The sequence below is a fragment of the Hippopotamus amphibius genome, chromosome 5 (genome assembly GCF_030028045.1).
Source record: "Hippopotamus amphibius kiboko isolate mHipAmp2 chromosome 5, mHipAmp2.hap2, whole genome shotgun sequence".
NCBI classification, from domain to species: domain Eukaryota; kingdom Metazoa; phylum Chordata; class Mammalia; order Artiodactyla; family Hippopotamidae; genus Hippopotamus; species Hippopotamus amphibius.
The window spans coordinates 170,995,450-171,012,150 of record NC_080190.1 but is presented as its reverse complement, the minus strand read 5'-3'; the positions used below and the strand labels follow the sequence as shown (position 1 = coordinate 171,012,150).

Here is a 16,701-nt window from a genome sequence, read left to right as displayed (position 1 = left end):
AGCAGGGCTGGGGCGGCGGGAGAAGATGGACTGTGGCCCAATGAAATGCTTTGAGGGAAGAGACTAATCCACTCCCAGGAGATTTCTTACAACGCAAGATTCTCCTGCATAAATCATCTCCACGAAAGCCTGGTCTGCGAGTCAGGACCAGAGCCGGGCAGTGACAGCTTGGTCCTAACGTCCTCTCTGCAGGGCACTTTGGGGACGTGGCCAGTCCTCATGAGTTCCAGAGGCCCGAAGAGGGCGGGGCGTGACCGGGATTTGAGCCCAGGTACCCCGGCCCCAAAGCCCATTCATCTGCTCATCTACTCATTCATTCATCCACTCATTCGTTCAACAAATAGGAAATAGAAGAGTGCCCGCCTGGCCTGGGTGTCAGGGCAGGGAGGAAGGAACACAGATAGGTAACAGACAAGTGGGTAAACGAGAACTTCAGGTAGGACGTTGAGGGTCACGAGAAAATGAAGAGAGTGAGGAAGAGGGATGGGGCAGGAAGGCTCTTTGCTGTGAGGTCAGAGACCTCCTCTCTGAGGAGGGGGCCAAGGTGGCGAGAACAGCAGGTGCTAAGACCCTGGGGCAGGGGTGCGCTGGGCCTGCTGGAGGAGCTGGGAGGCGGCAACAGCAGCCGCTGTGATGGGGGAAACCTGGCTCAGGGCCGCGCGGGGCCCTGGAGACCAGGGTCCGCGGCCGTAAGGTGATCAGAACTCCCTTTGATTCTGAGACCAGGCAGGGGGCAAGCAAGGAAGTAACAAGATGGAGTTTCAGTTTACACTGCTGTGAACTGGCTGCCGTGCGGGAAAGGCCCAGGGAGGGCCGCTGGCCCGGGCTCGGGTAGAGCGGTCAGGGCGGAGGTGGGGATGGTCCCCAGTGTGGGTGCCCGGGGAGCACCTCATTGTGACCTGCGGGTACCAGGCAGGCCTGCTGGGTGGGGCCGCTTCTGTACAGAAAAACCTGGGGGGGCAGGGTGTCAGGGAGATAGTGGGAGAGTTTCGTTTTGGCCACGTTAAGGGTGAGACCCCGCTAGACACCTGGGCGAGGATGTCAGAGTTGCCCAGAGGAGCCGATGCCCGGTTTCGGCCATCACCGAGTCCGAGCCCCTCGTGCTGGTCCTGCTGGGCGGCCACCTTTCCTGTCCATGAGTCCCTCCCACTTGGAGCTGCTTGAGGGTAGGGCCATATCTAGGGTGTTCCACAAATACTCGTAAGATGACAAGTGCTATGGCCTTGGCCTTGGGCCTCGGGTTTCAGAAACTGGGGGCTTGGGGACGGGTCCAGCAGAAACAACCTCTGAGCACTTCCCTTTGGCACTTTTCACAGAGGATGTGACACTTGCTGCCTTTCCAGATGAGAGATACAGGCAGGGTTTGGACCACACGATCCAGCTCCAGGCTGGGCTCTGCCCGCCCTCCCCTCAAGCCTGAGAGGCGGCGGCTCCTGGTCCCTGAGCGGCACTGGGGCTGGGCTCCTCGGCCGCTCTAACAGGCGAGGACCAGCCTGGTGGCTGAGAATAGCATGAACTACTACCCCACGGTTCTGGAGGTCAGTCTCAGAGGTTGCCGTCGGCTGGGAGCTGGGGAGATCCCGTTTCCTGCCTTCTGAGCTCCAGAGATACCTGCACCCCTTGGCCCCGTCCTGTCTTCACAGCCAGTCGTGCAGCTCCGCCCAGCCTCCCTCTGCCCCGCCGTGGTCACACAGCCTTCCAGGCTCTCTCCTGCCCTCTCGTGCCCTTGTAAGGACCTTTGTGATGGCTTCAGGCCCACCTGGATGCTCCAAGATACTCAAAGTCCCTAACTGAATCTCACCTGTGAAGTCTCTACTATGTGCAGGGACACACTGCCCAGGCTCTAGGGATTAGCACGTGGACATCTTTGGGGATCTCTTCTGTGTACTATACCACCCTTTCTGGTGGCACAGACTCAGGGTTCTGGGAGCTTCTCAGGGACAAGGATAGACCTCACAGAGCCGGTCCTGAGGAACCCCCAGGTCGAGGTCCCCCATGCACGGCTCTCCGGCAGCCTGGGGGTCAGGAGATGGGCTTCCAGGCTGGGACATTCCTCCCTGATTCCCTGGCTGGATGGGGGATGCCTCTGGCCTGAGGCTGGGATATTCCAGGTCCTGGTGTGGCCCGCCTGCAGGGGGGCTGTGGGTCTGCATCCCTCCTGGACAGAGTGGCCAGGAGAGGCTGAAGGGACTGGACCTGCTGCCTTGGTCCTCTCTGTCCGTTGCATCAGCACCACGCTGGTCATCTTCCCCCATCAGCATTCACAGCCTGCGGGCGAGGAGGGGCCCTGGAGAAACTATATAAATGCAGAGGGTCCCCTGGCTGGGGATTAGAGCTGGTCAGGGACCTGGCCCGTCCCGCACATTCTCCACTCGCCAGCGTGGATGCAAGCGCAATGGGGATAAAGCTCCGGCCCGCAGAGGCCGCTGTGTGCCCTGACCCCTCAGCTTGCGAGGTTCCAGTTCTCACAAAACCTCTTTGAGGTGGGCTTTCCTGTTATCCCGTGTGAAGGTGAGGAAACCGAGGCTCAGAGAGGGCAAGCGGGGAGGAGTCAAGGAGAGACTACTTGAACTGCACAGCAGCAGGAATCCCCTACCCCCGGCCTGGGGATGGGGAGAGGAGTCACCACCCCCAGGAAGTGGACAGTGGCAGGGGCCTCGTGGGCCCACCTGGAGGCCAAGGGGAGCACCCAGACCCCACACACCTGGATGTCAGACCTCGGGTTCCCACGGGGGTCTTAGTGAGCCCACCCTGGACGCTGCGGGAGGGCTTCCAGGGTGGTTGTGAGGAATCCTTGGGGAAGGGACATGCCTGCTGCATGGGACACACTTGGACTGATGTCCCCACCCCTCCCTGGGGGCCAGTTGGCCAGTCCTCAGTGGACACAGAAGTGCTAACCCGCCATCACTGGCGGGGCCCCGGTCTGGTGACTGCGTGGGCATGCTGCCGCCTTCCCCACCTGAGGGTGGCGGGGCTGGGCCAGGTGACCCCCCCAGGGATGGTGGACGGGAAGTCGAACTGAGCCCTGCACGTGCCACAGGGCGGCCGAACTCCTGGCCGTGCTGTGACTTAACACGTGGTTTTCATTCCTCTGGGCAATGTAGAAACGGCTCCAGCACAGCTTCCCTTGGAGACATTTTAAATTATTTCTTCCCTGCTCCTTCCTCGTGAGTTCTGTGAATTGCTGGTGGACAGCTGGGGCTTCTCCTCTCTGGTCTCAGCTGCTCCTTCCAGCCTTGTTCAGCAGGGCTTCCACGCAAGAATGGCCCCCTGTTCCCAGCATGGGGCACAGCTGCCCTGGTACAGAGTCAGAGAAGCAAATTCATTACAGCAGGGGGTGTGCTGGGACGTTTGTGCTGGTGGAGTTACAAGCCTGCAGCTGAGCAGCCATCACCATCTCCATCATTACCATTATCTCAGATGCATTTTCACTAGATTTCGTGCACAGTACCCCTTGGGTCCTAGGAGAGGCCAGCCCTGACATCCTTTTCAATTCAGGAAGCATATTATATTCTCAGAGAAAATGGACCTCTGCTGTTTCTTCCTAGTGACATGGAAGGTTTGGTGCTCTTGGACCCAGATTGGAGATGTGGAGCTGCAGGGTGGAAGGAGACAGCGGATTGTTGAGCCCGGGAAGTCTTCAGTTTGGCAGGCAGTTATTGTGGGTGCCAGGCATGGGGGTGGCGTGACCAACTGTCCCAGTGTGCCCGGCACTGAGCGGTTCCTGGGACACAGAACTTTCAGTACTAAAGCCAGGATGAACCAGGACAGTTGGTCACTCATGGGGACACAGCAGGGAGCAAGACAGGTGGGCCCTGACCTCTAGAGGGTCGCCCTCCTCCCTGGGGAGACAAACCAGGGCAGGACAGGCCAGGCTGGGTCCTCTGTCCACCTCGGGGTCATTACCTCCGGGATCATTACCCTGGTTTTGTAGGTGAGGTGAAGGAGGTTCAGTTTGGCAAAGGGCCTCCTCCAGGATGAAGGGTTGAAGCAAAGCCAAGAGCCGAGCCCAGCCTAGCCTGTGGCTCAGCCAGGGGCCACCTCCGTCCCCCACCCCTGCCGCCCTGGCCTGACCTCTTTTTAGAGAATGTCAGGGAAAATTCCCACCAGGAACTGTGTCCATAGCCTCATTTCCCCTCTTCATTGCCCCAGCGGCCAAGTAGAGCTGGGGGTCAGGGAAGTGTTAAACAGGCACTGCCAGGCGGGCTGGGGGCTGCTCTGCAGGTGAGCCATGGGCCATTCCTCAGCTGCCCTAGCACGTGGCCCACTCGGTTCTCCACAGGGGAGAACAGAGAGAGCAGAGGTGCAGGGAGCTGGCCACCTTTCACTGATTTGCAGGTAATTCTATCTTCCCCTTAGCAGAACCAGCAACCGAGGCGCTCCTACACTTACACTCTCCACACAAGGCTCATACTGCACCTGGCTGGATTCTCTGTTGAGCACACATTACTGGGGCTTGGCCTGAGTGGGAGAGGGACCAAGGACTGTCATTACCCCCACTTCTCAGACAGGAAGCAGAGGCCTAGGACAGAAGCCACTGTCTGCCAACGTTGAGACCCGAGATGCAGGTCCCCCGAATGTTCACTGTTTGCTAGGATAGGGGATTGGCTTGATGCTGGGACTGGGTCCCTCTAGCAGGGTGTTTCCAGAACCAGAATTCACACCTCTCACACACTGTGGTCCATAGGGCTGTGTAGCACAGCAGTTTTATCTCATTACACTGTGTCTCATGTTAGTGGCAGTATTGGCTACATTTTACAGAAGAGGAAACTGAGGCTCAGGAGCTGTGGTGATATGCCCTGGGTCTTATAGCTAGAATAGGCCAAGCTTAGGTCCCTCCAATTCCAGCTCCTGTGCTCAGCAAAACAGAACAGCCAGAAGAAAGAAGAGCTGGTCTTTGTGAGTGTCTGCTGTGCATCAGGCACTCTTGAAAGTGCTTTATATGCACTGGATAAACCAGTGAGTAGGGGACCCAGACCCTCCCCCCCCAAGTTTATCTCAGGCTGGTCAGACTCAGCCCAGGTGTCCCTGCACATCCCAAAGTGTAGGGTGCAGCAAAAGCAGGATGTTGAGGGCAAATCATAGCCTTATAAAAAAATTATGTTGGGAAAGGGAAAGGTGTCCTCTTCTCCAGGAAGCCCACCCTGATGCCATCCCATGCCTGCATTGAGTGAAGGGCTTCTCCTATGGGCCCCATAGGAAACACTCCCTCCTCCCCACCCACACACACATCTTACTCTGTCACTGCTGTCCAGCATGGCTGAACTCGGCTCACCTCTCTTTCTCTTGCTGGATCGTGAACTTTCTCAGAGTTGGGACTTGTGCATTTCTGTGCTCCTCCTCACCTTGCCTGTGGGTGCTGGCAGGAGTGAGGGGGCATGGCAGTGAGTGTTGGAATGAATGAATGCTATCCAGTGGTCTCCACAGCCTCTCCCAGCTCCTGCACAGCCTGCCCTAGTGGAGGCTCTGCCCCTGGGTGGGGGCATGAATGGACCCTCAGAGTCATGCGCTGGGGTGGGGAGAGTGGAGCATGGGTTGTGTTCTTTACCTGTGAAGGTGGAGAAACTGCAAGGGGCAGGCCCTGGAGCCTTGCTGGAGGGCAGTCTACCCTGGTGTCAGATACTCGTAGAAATATTTTTACTTTTGTTCCAGTAATTCCACTTCTGAGACTGTATCCTAGGAACATAAGTCCAGAATTCAGACACAGCTCAGTGTACATCAGAGGTATTTATAGACCAAAAAAGTGGACGCAGCCTACCTGTGCTTGGGTGAATAAATTACAGTTTATTCTTTTCATGGAGTCTTCTGCAGCCTTTGTAAACATTCCCACGAAAAATGTCAGCATGAGGTACTTTCTTATGTTCTCATGGTCCCAGAGAGCAGATTCAAAACTATACATCAGCTACCACTGCCACGGTAACAATAAAGGTGGAACCAGACAAGAAGGAAATGTTCACCGTAATGCTGAGAGTGGGCATTAAGGGAGGGGCTGGAATTGTGTGGGATTTTTAAAAACTTATTGTTACTTCTATAAACTTTCTAAATTTTTAATAATGTGTTATAAAAGGTTATTATTTTAATGAAACAAAATATGGGGGGAGGCTCGATCTCAGAAGGCTTTCCTGGAGAAGTGGACTTGATGGGAAACGTGGTGGATGGTTCCTTGACCTCCAGATACACCCCCTCCTCAGTGCACCCCACTTCCTAGCTCCCCACTGAGCCCAGGGTCCTGGGGGCTGTGCTCTCAGCCTCCCTCTGTCTCTTGTTCCTGACATATCCTCTCTCTACACATTCTCACACACGCTTACACACACACACTCACTCACTCTGAGCCCTGGGTGTGCTTCAACAAGTTCAGCCGAAGAGACGCCAGCACTCCTTGGGGACTTCCACCTGCCTTGGAGGGAGGGTCTGCTTGGCCCCTCCAGGGCCGGCCACTCTCCAAACCCATGCCTTCCAGGACCCCCAGTGAGGAGCTGGCCTCCTCCCGTGAGCACCGAGATCCCACAGTGTTGGGCAGGAGGGCTCACTTCCCTGCAGTCACCCGGCATCAAGAGCAGAGGCAGTGACTCAGGGGGTGTCTCCGACCAGCCTCTGCTGCAGGATGCAGGTAATGGTGGGGTCAAGTTCGTGACACACGTGCCTGAGGAAGTACACAGGTGACACGGTCACATCATTACTCCTGGACCTGTGGACGTGATGAGGCCAGCTGGCCGACAGGGCTCAGGGTCGGCCCTTGGTAGCCCCACGGCCAGTACTGAGTGGTGTGAAGTCCCACTGCAGGCCGAGCAGCCCCTTCCCTGGTCTCCTTGGCCGGATCAACAAGCCGGTGACCTTCTGGTGGCCGGAAGGGCCCTTATTGACTATATCAGCGTCCAGCGCCGCCACAGCAAATTACCACAGACTGGGGGCCTCGAGACAACAGGGACTGACTGGCTCTCTCTCTGTTCTGGAGGCTGGAAGTGCAAATTCAAGGTGTGGGCAGCACTCTGGGGGAGGCCCCTTCCGCCTCTCCCAGCTCCTGGGGCTGCAGCCACATCACCGCAATCCCTGCCTCTGTCTTCACCCGGACTCTCCTCTGAGTCAGTTTTCTCCTCTTCTGCCTCTTTTAAGGACGCTTGTCACGCTCAGTTCCCTGCCTGTGCCTCGTACCTGTGCCTGAAAGCGGGTCCCCCAGACCACCCGCGCCGCCGTCCTGCTGGCGTGTCGTGTGGTTTGAGGAGGGTGGGGGTCACAGCATGGCCTCTCCAGTCTGTCTGCCCGATCCCCCCACCCCTTGCTGCCCCTCCTTCCCTGTTCCCTGCCTGACAGGCGCTCACCCTGCTCCGTGACTCCCAGACGTTCCCCTAGCTGGTGTCCCACCTCCGTGGTGCCCCCAGGGCCCCCCCAGCCCTCGCTGGGCGAATTTGAGCAGGTCGTTCTGCAGGGGACTCAGCAGAGGCCCAGCCAGGTGCCTGCCGACGCCTCATCCCGGGCCGTGCGTGGCCCCCTCCAGCCCTGAGTCCCTGCCCTGGCTGTCCTCCACCTGCAGGAGCCCCTGGGGGTCAGGGCCAGAGCTCCGCCCTTCCAGACGGGGGCATCTAGGAGGCCGTCCTGGACCCCCCAGGGGACCCTGGGGTCCTTTCAGCCCCTCCAGCGAGGCACAGGCCAGCTCGGGTGCAGCTCTGGCCCCCACGCCTGTTTCCCCTGGTCTGCACGTCGGGAGAGCCGGGACTGGGCCCTGCCTCTGTATCCCAGGCGGCAGCCTTGGCGGATGAAGGAGCAGAGAATGAATGGAGGGAAGGAGGCCGGCCAGGAAGCGCCCCTGACAGTCTTGTGTCCCGTGTCCCTTGCAGACGTGCTGGTGGACGGACAGCCCTGTGACCGCGAGGCGGCAGCCTGCCGGGTGGGCGACCCCGTGCGCCTGGAAGTGCGGCTGACCAACCGGAGCCCACGCAGCGTGGGACCCTTTGCCCTGAGCGTGGTGCCCTTCCAGGACCAGCAGAATGGTGTGCACAACTACGACCTGCGCCATGCCGTCTCCTTCGTGGGCTCCAGCACCTTCTACCTGGACAAGGTGTGTGTGGCCCCCAGGCTCTGCCCCCACCCCGCCTCCAGTGGCAGACTTGGGGGTTGGTAGACCCGGGGACCTCTCTGCGTTGACCCTGTCTACCTGACTTGCGCTGAGACCTCAGACAAGTTCACGTGTCTGTACCTGAGTCTTGGGACCGGAACCAGGTTGGGGAGAGGGTTGGTAAGGAGCTAAGGCGAGTGTGTTGGGGGAGGGGCAGGACAGCATCAGGTCCCTGTGCCACTGGCACCATCGCCCTGCCCCCCGCGGCCAGCTCCTCCCTGCTCGCGGTCACTGCCAGCTGGCCCAGGGGACAGATGAGGTCACAAGGCACAGTCCTCATGCCCCACTTACCTGTCGAGTTGGCGCTTTTGCCCCAACAGTCCCCCCACTCCCTGACCCCCAAAGGGCCCAGGAAGGAAGTGCTCTTAGCTCCATCCAAGGAGAGGAGCTGAGGCCCAGAGAGGTGCGGTGTTGCCTGGGGCAGCACAGCAGGGAAGCCCTGGAGGGCCACGGGAGCAAGGCCTGGGGGCCCCGCCCTCCCCCTGCCCCGGTATCTGGGTAGGTTCGGGGGTCTCTTGGACGCTCTGGGGGTCTATGCTGCTCCCAGCTGATGCCGCCTCCTCCTCCCCTCAGGTGCAGCCATTGGGCCAGTCCGCCTGCCTCGGGGCCCTCCTCTTCCTCTACACGGGCGACTTCTTCCTCCACATCCGCTTCCATGAGGACGGCTCCAGCAAGGAGCTGCCGGCCTCCTGGTTCTGCCTGCCCAGTGTGCACGTGCGCGCCCTGGAGGCGCAGGCCTGAGCTGCTCCTGCCCTGTTCCAGGTCCCTGTTCCTGCCGGCAGAGATGACCGGAGGGCCACCCGGGCAGGGGACAAGGCCTTTGTTGCAATTCCTGTCCCCTCCTCACATCCCTCCGGCCCCAGCCCCCACCTTCCACCTCCCCTTCTGCCTGCGGCGTCCTCTCTGGGCTTTGCAGGGGCCCCCAGACACGGCAGCCTCACCCCTTCCCACGCTGGCCATCAGGGCCCCCATGTAAGAGCCTGGCGCTAATGCTGACCAGACCCCAAAGTGTGGCCCCACCCAGCCCAGGTCCAGGGTCCCTGCACCTGTTCCTGTGACCTGGGGTTCGCAGCTCAGCCAGTAGGAAGCAAAGGTGAGCGTGCGGGAGGCGCACATCCCAGGTGGGTCTGGGGAGCCTCCCTCGGCCCCCTCGGTCCCTGGCATCCCCCGAGGGCTGGCTCTTCTCCCAGGGACCCTGAGGCAGCCCAGCCAGGACAGATGGCACCATGGTTGACACCACGAGGAGCCACCTGCCCCCGGTGGGTAGACCTTTACCTCTGTCAGCTTTTCTGGGCCCTGGGGGGGCCATGGCCCGTCTGTGTCTGTGTGTCGGTGACAGATTCTCCAATAAAGGGCCTGCCTTGCTTCTCTGCTGGTCCACCTGCATCCCTGCCTCTGCTTGTTCAGTGTGGTCAGAGGGCTGCCCCCAGCTCATCAGCCCCCACTGCAGGCAGGGACTCTCACGACCCCCCACAGCACACACAGCTGGCGGCCAGCAGGGTTGGGCCTGTGTCTCTCTGCCCCTGTGGCCCCCCAGCCCCCTCCCATGCATGTGCTCTTTGGGCCTGGGTCCCAACCCGCTCAGGACACTGTCTCGAGTCCCACACCATGGTCCTCAGCCCCCATGACGGCTTTGGCCATCTTGGCCTCTCACTTTCTCTCCTGAGGTCCACGCACGCTTGGGAAGATCCTTGGCGGCGACAGGCATCCAGGATTGGGATGCAGGATTGGGGTGCAGATTCCGCAGCTGCCCTCGGACCCACCTACCCACCCACCATGAGGGTTGCCTCTCCCCTACTCCTTGCTCCCCTCCGGGTCGCCCAGCCCCCACCTGCAGCCTCACTCCCAGCCCGGGAGGTTCAGTTCAGAGTCCCACCTCGGCCCGGCATCCTCAGGCCTTGTCTAGCGAACTCCACCGCTGAGCAGAGTTCTGGGGCCAGAAAGAGGGCGAGGGTCCCAAGACAGAGAGCAGGGCTAGGGTAAAGCCAGAGGTGCCCAAGGCTCCTGGTCACCCTGTTTCCAGGAAGTCCCCCAGGCAGCAGGCGCATGGCCGCCCCCCACACAGGCTGTCGTGGGCCTGAGGTGCATGGCCTGTGGGAACCCCACGACTTCAGAGATGGGTGACCCTCCACGCGTACTGGCGCAGCCTGATTAGAAAGCATCTCAGTGAAGGCTCCGGCCTCCGGGCAGCGAAGAACTTCCTGGCCCGCCTCACACGGGCTGCACGTGTTCCTGGTCCCAGTGCCTGGCATGGCCGGGACTTTGCCCTGCTGTGCCGTCCCCAAGCCCTCTGGGCCCTGGGGCGCTGCCCTAGGGGCGGGGGGACTGATGCGCCAGGTGCCCAGAGCACAGAGCCAGAGGTGGGCGGGCAGAATCTGAGTCCCCACTGCTCTGGCCGGGTGACACCAGACACACCGGGAGGGGCCGCCGTCTCCCACACTCTGCCTCTCTGAGGACGTTTGTGGCCCTTTGCAGGCTCTTGGGGCCCAAGCCCCGGCCTCGGGGGCCAGGCTGCCACCCGGGGTTTTGCAGGGGCTTGTCGCCTACCAGGAGGTCGAGTGAGGGCCCGAGTCCTGTCTTGCGCCACGTGGGGCTGTGCCACCTGGGGTGGGGGGGGGGGTCTTTTTCAAGTTGCATAAAGCTGCCACATGACCCGTGGTGGCCCGTCCCCTCCACTCCATCAGCCTCTATCCTCGCAGACCTTGCTTCTCCCAGGGGCCTGCCCTCAGCCAGCCCTCCCCTCTGCCAGGGCACACGCCCGGCTTCTAGCAGAGGCGGCCCGGGGAGGGTCTTCGTCTGAGCGCCCTGTAGCAAACCCTGAATCTGAGCACAAGCTCATGTGGGAGGTGGGGGACCCCCACTGGGGAGTGAGGGGTCAGGGGAGGAGCCAGAGCAGAAGCGTTGTTGGGTCCTGGGGCTGAAATCCCTGGGCGCCCCGGCGGGGGCGGGGTGGGAGCACAGCCTCGGACTCCCCCCACCAGCGGTGAGCGCTGGCCTGCGTTCCCCCACCCCGCAGGGCTTCACTCCCGCACGGCAGCCGTTCTCAGACCTGAACAGATCAGATACCAGCCTGGGGAGCCCCGGGCGTGGTGGACATGCCAAGAAATCTTGGGGTCTGGGAGTGGGGGCTCGTCCACGGCTATTTTCTGAGACTGGCTGAGTGTAACATAATAGGGATTTGGTCTCTGCCCTCAGTTCCTGACACAGCTCTTTCATCCCTTGGGATTTCCTGAGGGATAGGAGCATCTCTTGTTCAAAAAAGGCACCTCTGGGTGGGCTCCTGGGTGGCTTTGGGATGGGGGCTGGTCACCAGAAAGGCCCAACATGACTAGAAGCTTGGGCCTCTCCCTCCCACCCCCGTCCTCCAGCGAGGGGGGAGGGGCTGAAGATTGAGCTGATCGCTCGTGCCTGCAAGACGAAGCCCCCGCAGAATTCCCGCAACTGCGGGGTGTGGAGAGCTTCCTGGTTCGTGAACACGAACTGGCAGTCACACACCCCACCTCCACCAAGACAGAAGTGCCTGCACCCAGGACCCTTCCAGACCTCTCCCTGGGCACCTCTTCATCTGGCCGTTCATCTGTATCCTTCAATTGGTCAACGTAAGTAAAGTGTGTTCCTAGGCTCTGCGAGCTGTTCTAGCAAATTATCAAACCCGAGGAGGGGGTCATGGGAACCCCATGTATTTTTTAGTTTCCAAAACGAATGCAACGGTTGCCAGAGAAGTTACTGAATGCACCGAGAGAGAAGTCCCCAAGGGCTTCTTGGAGGAGGGGGTGTTGGACTAAGCCAGGCACCCTGAAAGGTGACCCGGGTGAGGCCTGTGTCCCGAGCACCCCCATGGTGGAGGAGGTGACCCGAGTCCGGCCCGAGGACAGCCCTGTGTGGACTGGGAGCGTGTGGCGCTTTCTCGTGGGGTCTGCGGGAGCCCGGGAACCGTGAGAGCGGGGCCGTTGCTGTTGGCGCTCGCGTGGCTGGATGGCTGCAGCGTGGCCATGGCAGAGGACCCAGGCACGGGTGTCTGGGTGACGGCTCCGCGTCCTGGTTCTTCAGGTCCCACACTGATGGCTCCTGGGCGCCAGTCCCACAGCTGCTGTCTCTGGAACCCTCCTCCCTCCTGAGGCCAGAGGAGGCTAAGCCAGGAATAGATTGTGTCCTTTCATTTCACCAGCTGAGCTGGCTTGGCTTTGCCTCCTGGCATTGTTCCCTTTGGGCAGGACAGGCCTACAGTGACCCTGTAATCACCCAGCCATCACGCTCTGTCATCCGAAATTCACCAAGCAGAGCCCAGATCCATGGGAAGATGTCCGAGGAATTGGACTCCAACTCAGCCACTTGTCAACTCTGCGACCTCAGACACATCACTGAAGACTCAGTTTTTTTCATCTGAATAAACAGAGATAAAAATACTTTTTTTCATGGGCACTTTTACATTAAGAGTTTGGTTTGATCTCAACATTCCTACATGTGAGAGCAGCTCTTCCTAAATACTGATTCCTTCCTCGTACCCCTCCTGTTGCCTGTGTCCTCCCATCCACATCCGCTACGTGTGCCTGGAATTCCGTCATTCTGAGAAGCTTAACAAGTGATATCGCTGTTTCCCGTTAGACCCCTGCACAGGTTAATTTACTAGGAAAAATGAAATAATATAAGGCAGATATTTCTAACACAAATGCTCAAATGGGAAAGGGATTGTCTGACAAAGGAGTGACAATATGTGATTCTTTGTAGTCAAGCAAAAGCTGGAATTGTGGATGGTTTCAAAAGATGCAGGTGTCAGATGAGGCCTGTGAGCCCAGAAGCCACTGTCATTAGATGTCTTAAGAGCCAGTCTGGTCCAGGGAAGCAAAAATGAGAGTGAGGTGCATGTGATCACCTGGCTCCTGGGCCTCTGAACAATGTCTTAAGGGATTAAGACAAATAATAAGCAAAGATCAAAAGAGGGTGTCAACATGATGGAGTAACGGCTCAGACTAAGCTCCTATTGAAAACAACTAAAAGTGATGGTAATTATATAAAAACACATTTGTGAGTGCATCCACAAGCTGGCAGGAAAGTAAGAAATACTCAGCCCGGTACCTGTGTGTAGGCAGAATCCAAAAAGGCAAGCAATGAACTGACGCCAACTTTCATTTTGAGGGTTTTTGCCAAAGAAGGAGCATCCGTTTTTTGCAGTCTCACAAAACAGGAAGGAGGAAGAAAAATCCGAGGGCCCACCAGGTGGGAGATCCTGTAGAAGACCACTCCCCAATAATTTGGGAGCCCTACCATACTTAGAGAGTGGATACAAAACTGCCCTGTCTCAACGCTTTGATTCCAACCCAAATTGGCCCTCCCATGAATCTGCAGTCCCAAGGCACCCTCCCTGAAAGCCGCCCCCAAACTTCAAGTCGCTCATTAATTTGAAAATGATCCTAGACATATACATTCCCCCCCCCACCACCACCACACACTGGACATCTTACAGAAGTAAATGCATCGTTTCTGGAGGAATCTGCTCTTGTCCCCAGTCTCCAAGGGTTTCTACAAGGAAAATGAATAATTCAGAGTTGCGAATGAAAGAAAGTCATTAAATACACAAGGAAACAATGCATCATGTGTGAGAGCCAGAAGAAACAAAAGCGGCAAACGCAGGATTGAAAAGGAATCGGATATTGGCTTTATCAGACATAGACTACAAAACAAGTATGCTTTATATGTTATGAGAAATAAAAAAAGATTAAAAGGTGTAAAGACCTAGAACATCATAAAGTAATCAGATGGAACTCCTATAATTGGAAAATAGAGCTGAAATTAAATACTTAAAGAAATTAAATAATGAATACTTAATGAAGAGCAGATTAAACCCAGCTTGGGGGACAACTAGTGAATGAAAGAGCTGAAGATGTTATAAAAAATGCAGCCCAGAAAGGCCAAAAAATATGAAAGAAACTTAAACACAGAGGACAGCGTGAGACACTCTCACATACATCTAATCAAGTTCCTGGAGAAGTGGGTAAAGAGAATGGAGAAAAGGCAGTATTTGAAGGGGTAATGACTGAGAACGTCTCAGAACTGGTAAAGACAAAAATCCACATATTCAACAAGCCCGATAAATTCCAAGTAGCATAACATTTGAAAGACACAACAGACATGTCATAATACAATCTCACAGACCAGATGCAAGGGGATGATTTAAAAGGAGCTAGAGAAGACAGATTACCTTCAAAGAAGGGGCAATTTGATTGACAGCTGACGTCTCATCAGCAAAAACAAAATCCAGAATTCAATGGTATAGTATCTGAGAATGTGCTGAATGATACAGGTATTTTTCAATAGGTGAAATGATTATATTTTCATATAAACAAAAATAGGGTTTTCCACTACCAAAACCTCACCAAAGGGAATTCTGAAGAATGAATTTCAGGCAGAAAGAAATTGATGCCAGATACAAAGTCAGAGATGCAAGGAAGAAGGAACAACAGATTGAGTGGCACACGTGGATAAATCTAAACAAACACTTACTGTATAGTAACAAGGATAAATTTAAAACAGAGTTAACATATAGGAAAATAACACAAATGTTGGTAAGGGGATGATTGGAATCAAAGTATTCTAAAAAGTGCTTTAATTTCAATTTTAAAGGTTCAGGAGGAAGGTAAAGATATTGAGTAACTTAGACTTAAGCTTTGGTGCTTTGTTTATGGAAGTTTCAATTTCTGGGATAAGCATTAAGAAAATGAGAAATAGCATGAACAACTTCTAAACTAGATGCTACAAAAAAATGGACTAAGGAACACTAATTATTCAATCAAGAAGGAAAGAAAGAGGGCTTCCTAGGTGGCGCAGTGGTTAAGAATCCATCTGCCAATGCAGAGGTCACGGGTTTGATCCCAGCTCCAGGAAGATACCACATGCCACGGAGCAACTAAGCCCGTGTGCCAAAAAAAAAGAAGGAAAGAAAGAAAAGAAAAAGGACCAAAGAAATAAGTGGGAATGACAGAACCAATAAGACAAAGTGACAGCCATAATGGTATTATTATCTCCATATTACATTTGAAAAAAATGAGGCACAGAGCAATTAAGTAACACCTAGAAGTGGTTATAAAATAAGTTATAGAAATAAAGCATATCAGTACTCAGAGTAAATTAAATTAAATATCCCAGATAAAAGACTAGATAAAACTCACAAAATCATGTTTGTGATGTTTACAAGAGGCACTAAGACATAAGGATGTAGTAGGTTGAAATAAAATGTTGGAAAAAATGTACCAGAAAAATCCTAATAAAAAGTAAGTCTAAAGCAAAAAATAAATTACTTCAAGAAATGAAAATAATAACATTATGATGATAAAAGTAATAACATTGGAAAGCCTATAATAACTCAAATATGTATGCAACCAATAATATAGCCTTAAATACATACAGAAAAAACTGATAGAACTAAAAGGAGAAATAGACAAACTTCTCACAGTAACTAAAAGATCAAGAAGACAAAAATTATTAAAGATATAAGAGATTTGTAAAATTCCATCATTAAATTTGATTTAATGGATTTATATAGAATACTCAGGAGTTTAGAAAGACATTTTTATCAAGCACATATGTCAATATTTCCTTTATGGCCCAGTAAGTAGTTGAAGGTCTGTTACCATATAGATACATTATCTGAACCCAATATATTGATACTTGTTAGAAATCAGTCACAAAAAAACCCCAAAACAAAACAAAACAAAAAATCAATCACAAAAAGGTCATTATAAGATTCTCATGTATTTGGAATTTAGTAAACACTTCTAGATAACTCAGAGTTGAGGGAAGAAATCACTGTGGAAAGTAAGAAATATTGAAATTGAATAATAATGAGTACATCAGAACTTCTGTGATGCAGATAAATCAGTATTTAGAGGAATGTTTTATAAACTTAAATGCTTATATTCAGAAGAGGAAAGTGTGAAAGTTAATGAACAAAGCACCATCTCCAGGAGCTAAAAAAGATGGCACAAGAGACCCAAAAAAAATAGAAGAATGTAATAAAGATAAGATCATAAATTAATAAAATAGGAGACACACAATAGCAAAAAGCCAAAGATTGTGTCTTGAAAAGGCTAATATAATTGAATGAGTAGATTAATAAAGAAAAGGCACAAATAGCCACATTACAAATAAAGAGGGGACATCAGATACTGCAGACAATAATAGAATATTATAAGAGGAAATTATGAAGAAATTCATAACAATAAACTTGAAAATATAAATGAAATACAAATTTTCTAATAAATATAATAAAAATTAAAGTTTTTAGTAATAAATAGGATGAATAATCCTAGAACCATGAAAGAAATCAAAGCTGTAGTTAAAAATTTTAAAAATCTTTTCAAAAAGAAAACTCCAGGCCCAGATGGTTTTTAGCAGTGAATTCTAATTCAAGGAACAAAAAATTCTAATGCTACACAAAATATTTCTGAACATGGGAAAAGAGGTAAAACACTCATATATATTTTATGAGGTGGGTATAACCTTGATATCAAAATCTAACACAGCATAAGGAAAGAAAAGTTTAGGCTAAATCTTGCATTGACGTAGATGCAAAAAATTGAATCTAAATTTTA

General features: G+C 54.0%; 1 protein-coding gene across 4 annotated transcripts in view; it reads left to right on the top strand.

Annotated features, from left to right (window-relative positions):
* TRAPPC9 (trafficking protein particle complex subunit 9) overlaps positions 1-9,481 on the top strand; it is a 490,667-nt gene extending 481,186 nt beyond the window's left edge. For all 4 annotated transcript variants that reach the window (XM_057735071.1, XM_057735068.1, XM_057735069.1 and 1 more), the window contains 2 exons: positions 7,836-8,056; positions 8,687-9,481. In XM_057735071.1, coding sequence (XP_057591054.1) covers positions 7,836-8,056; positions 8,687-8,854 — 389 coding nt within the window. In that variant the 3' untranslated portion in view covers positions 8,855-9,481. The remainder of the gene's footprint in view (positions 1-7,835; positions 8,057-8,686) is intronic.
* The last annotated feature ends 7,220 nt before the right edge of the window (positions 9,482-16,701 follow it).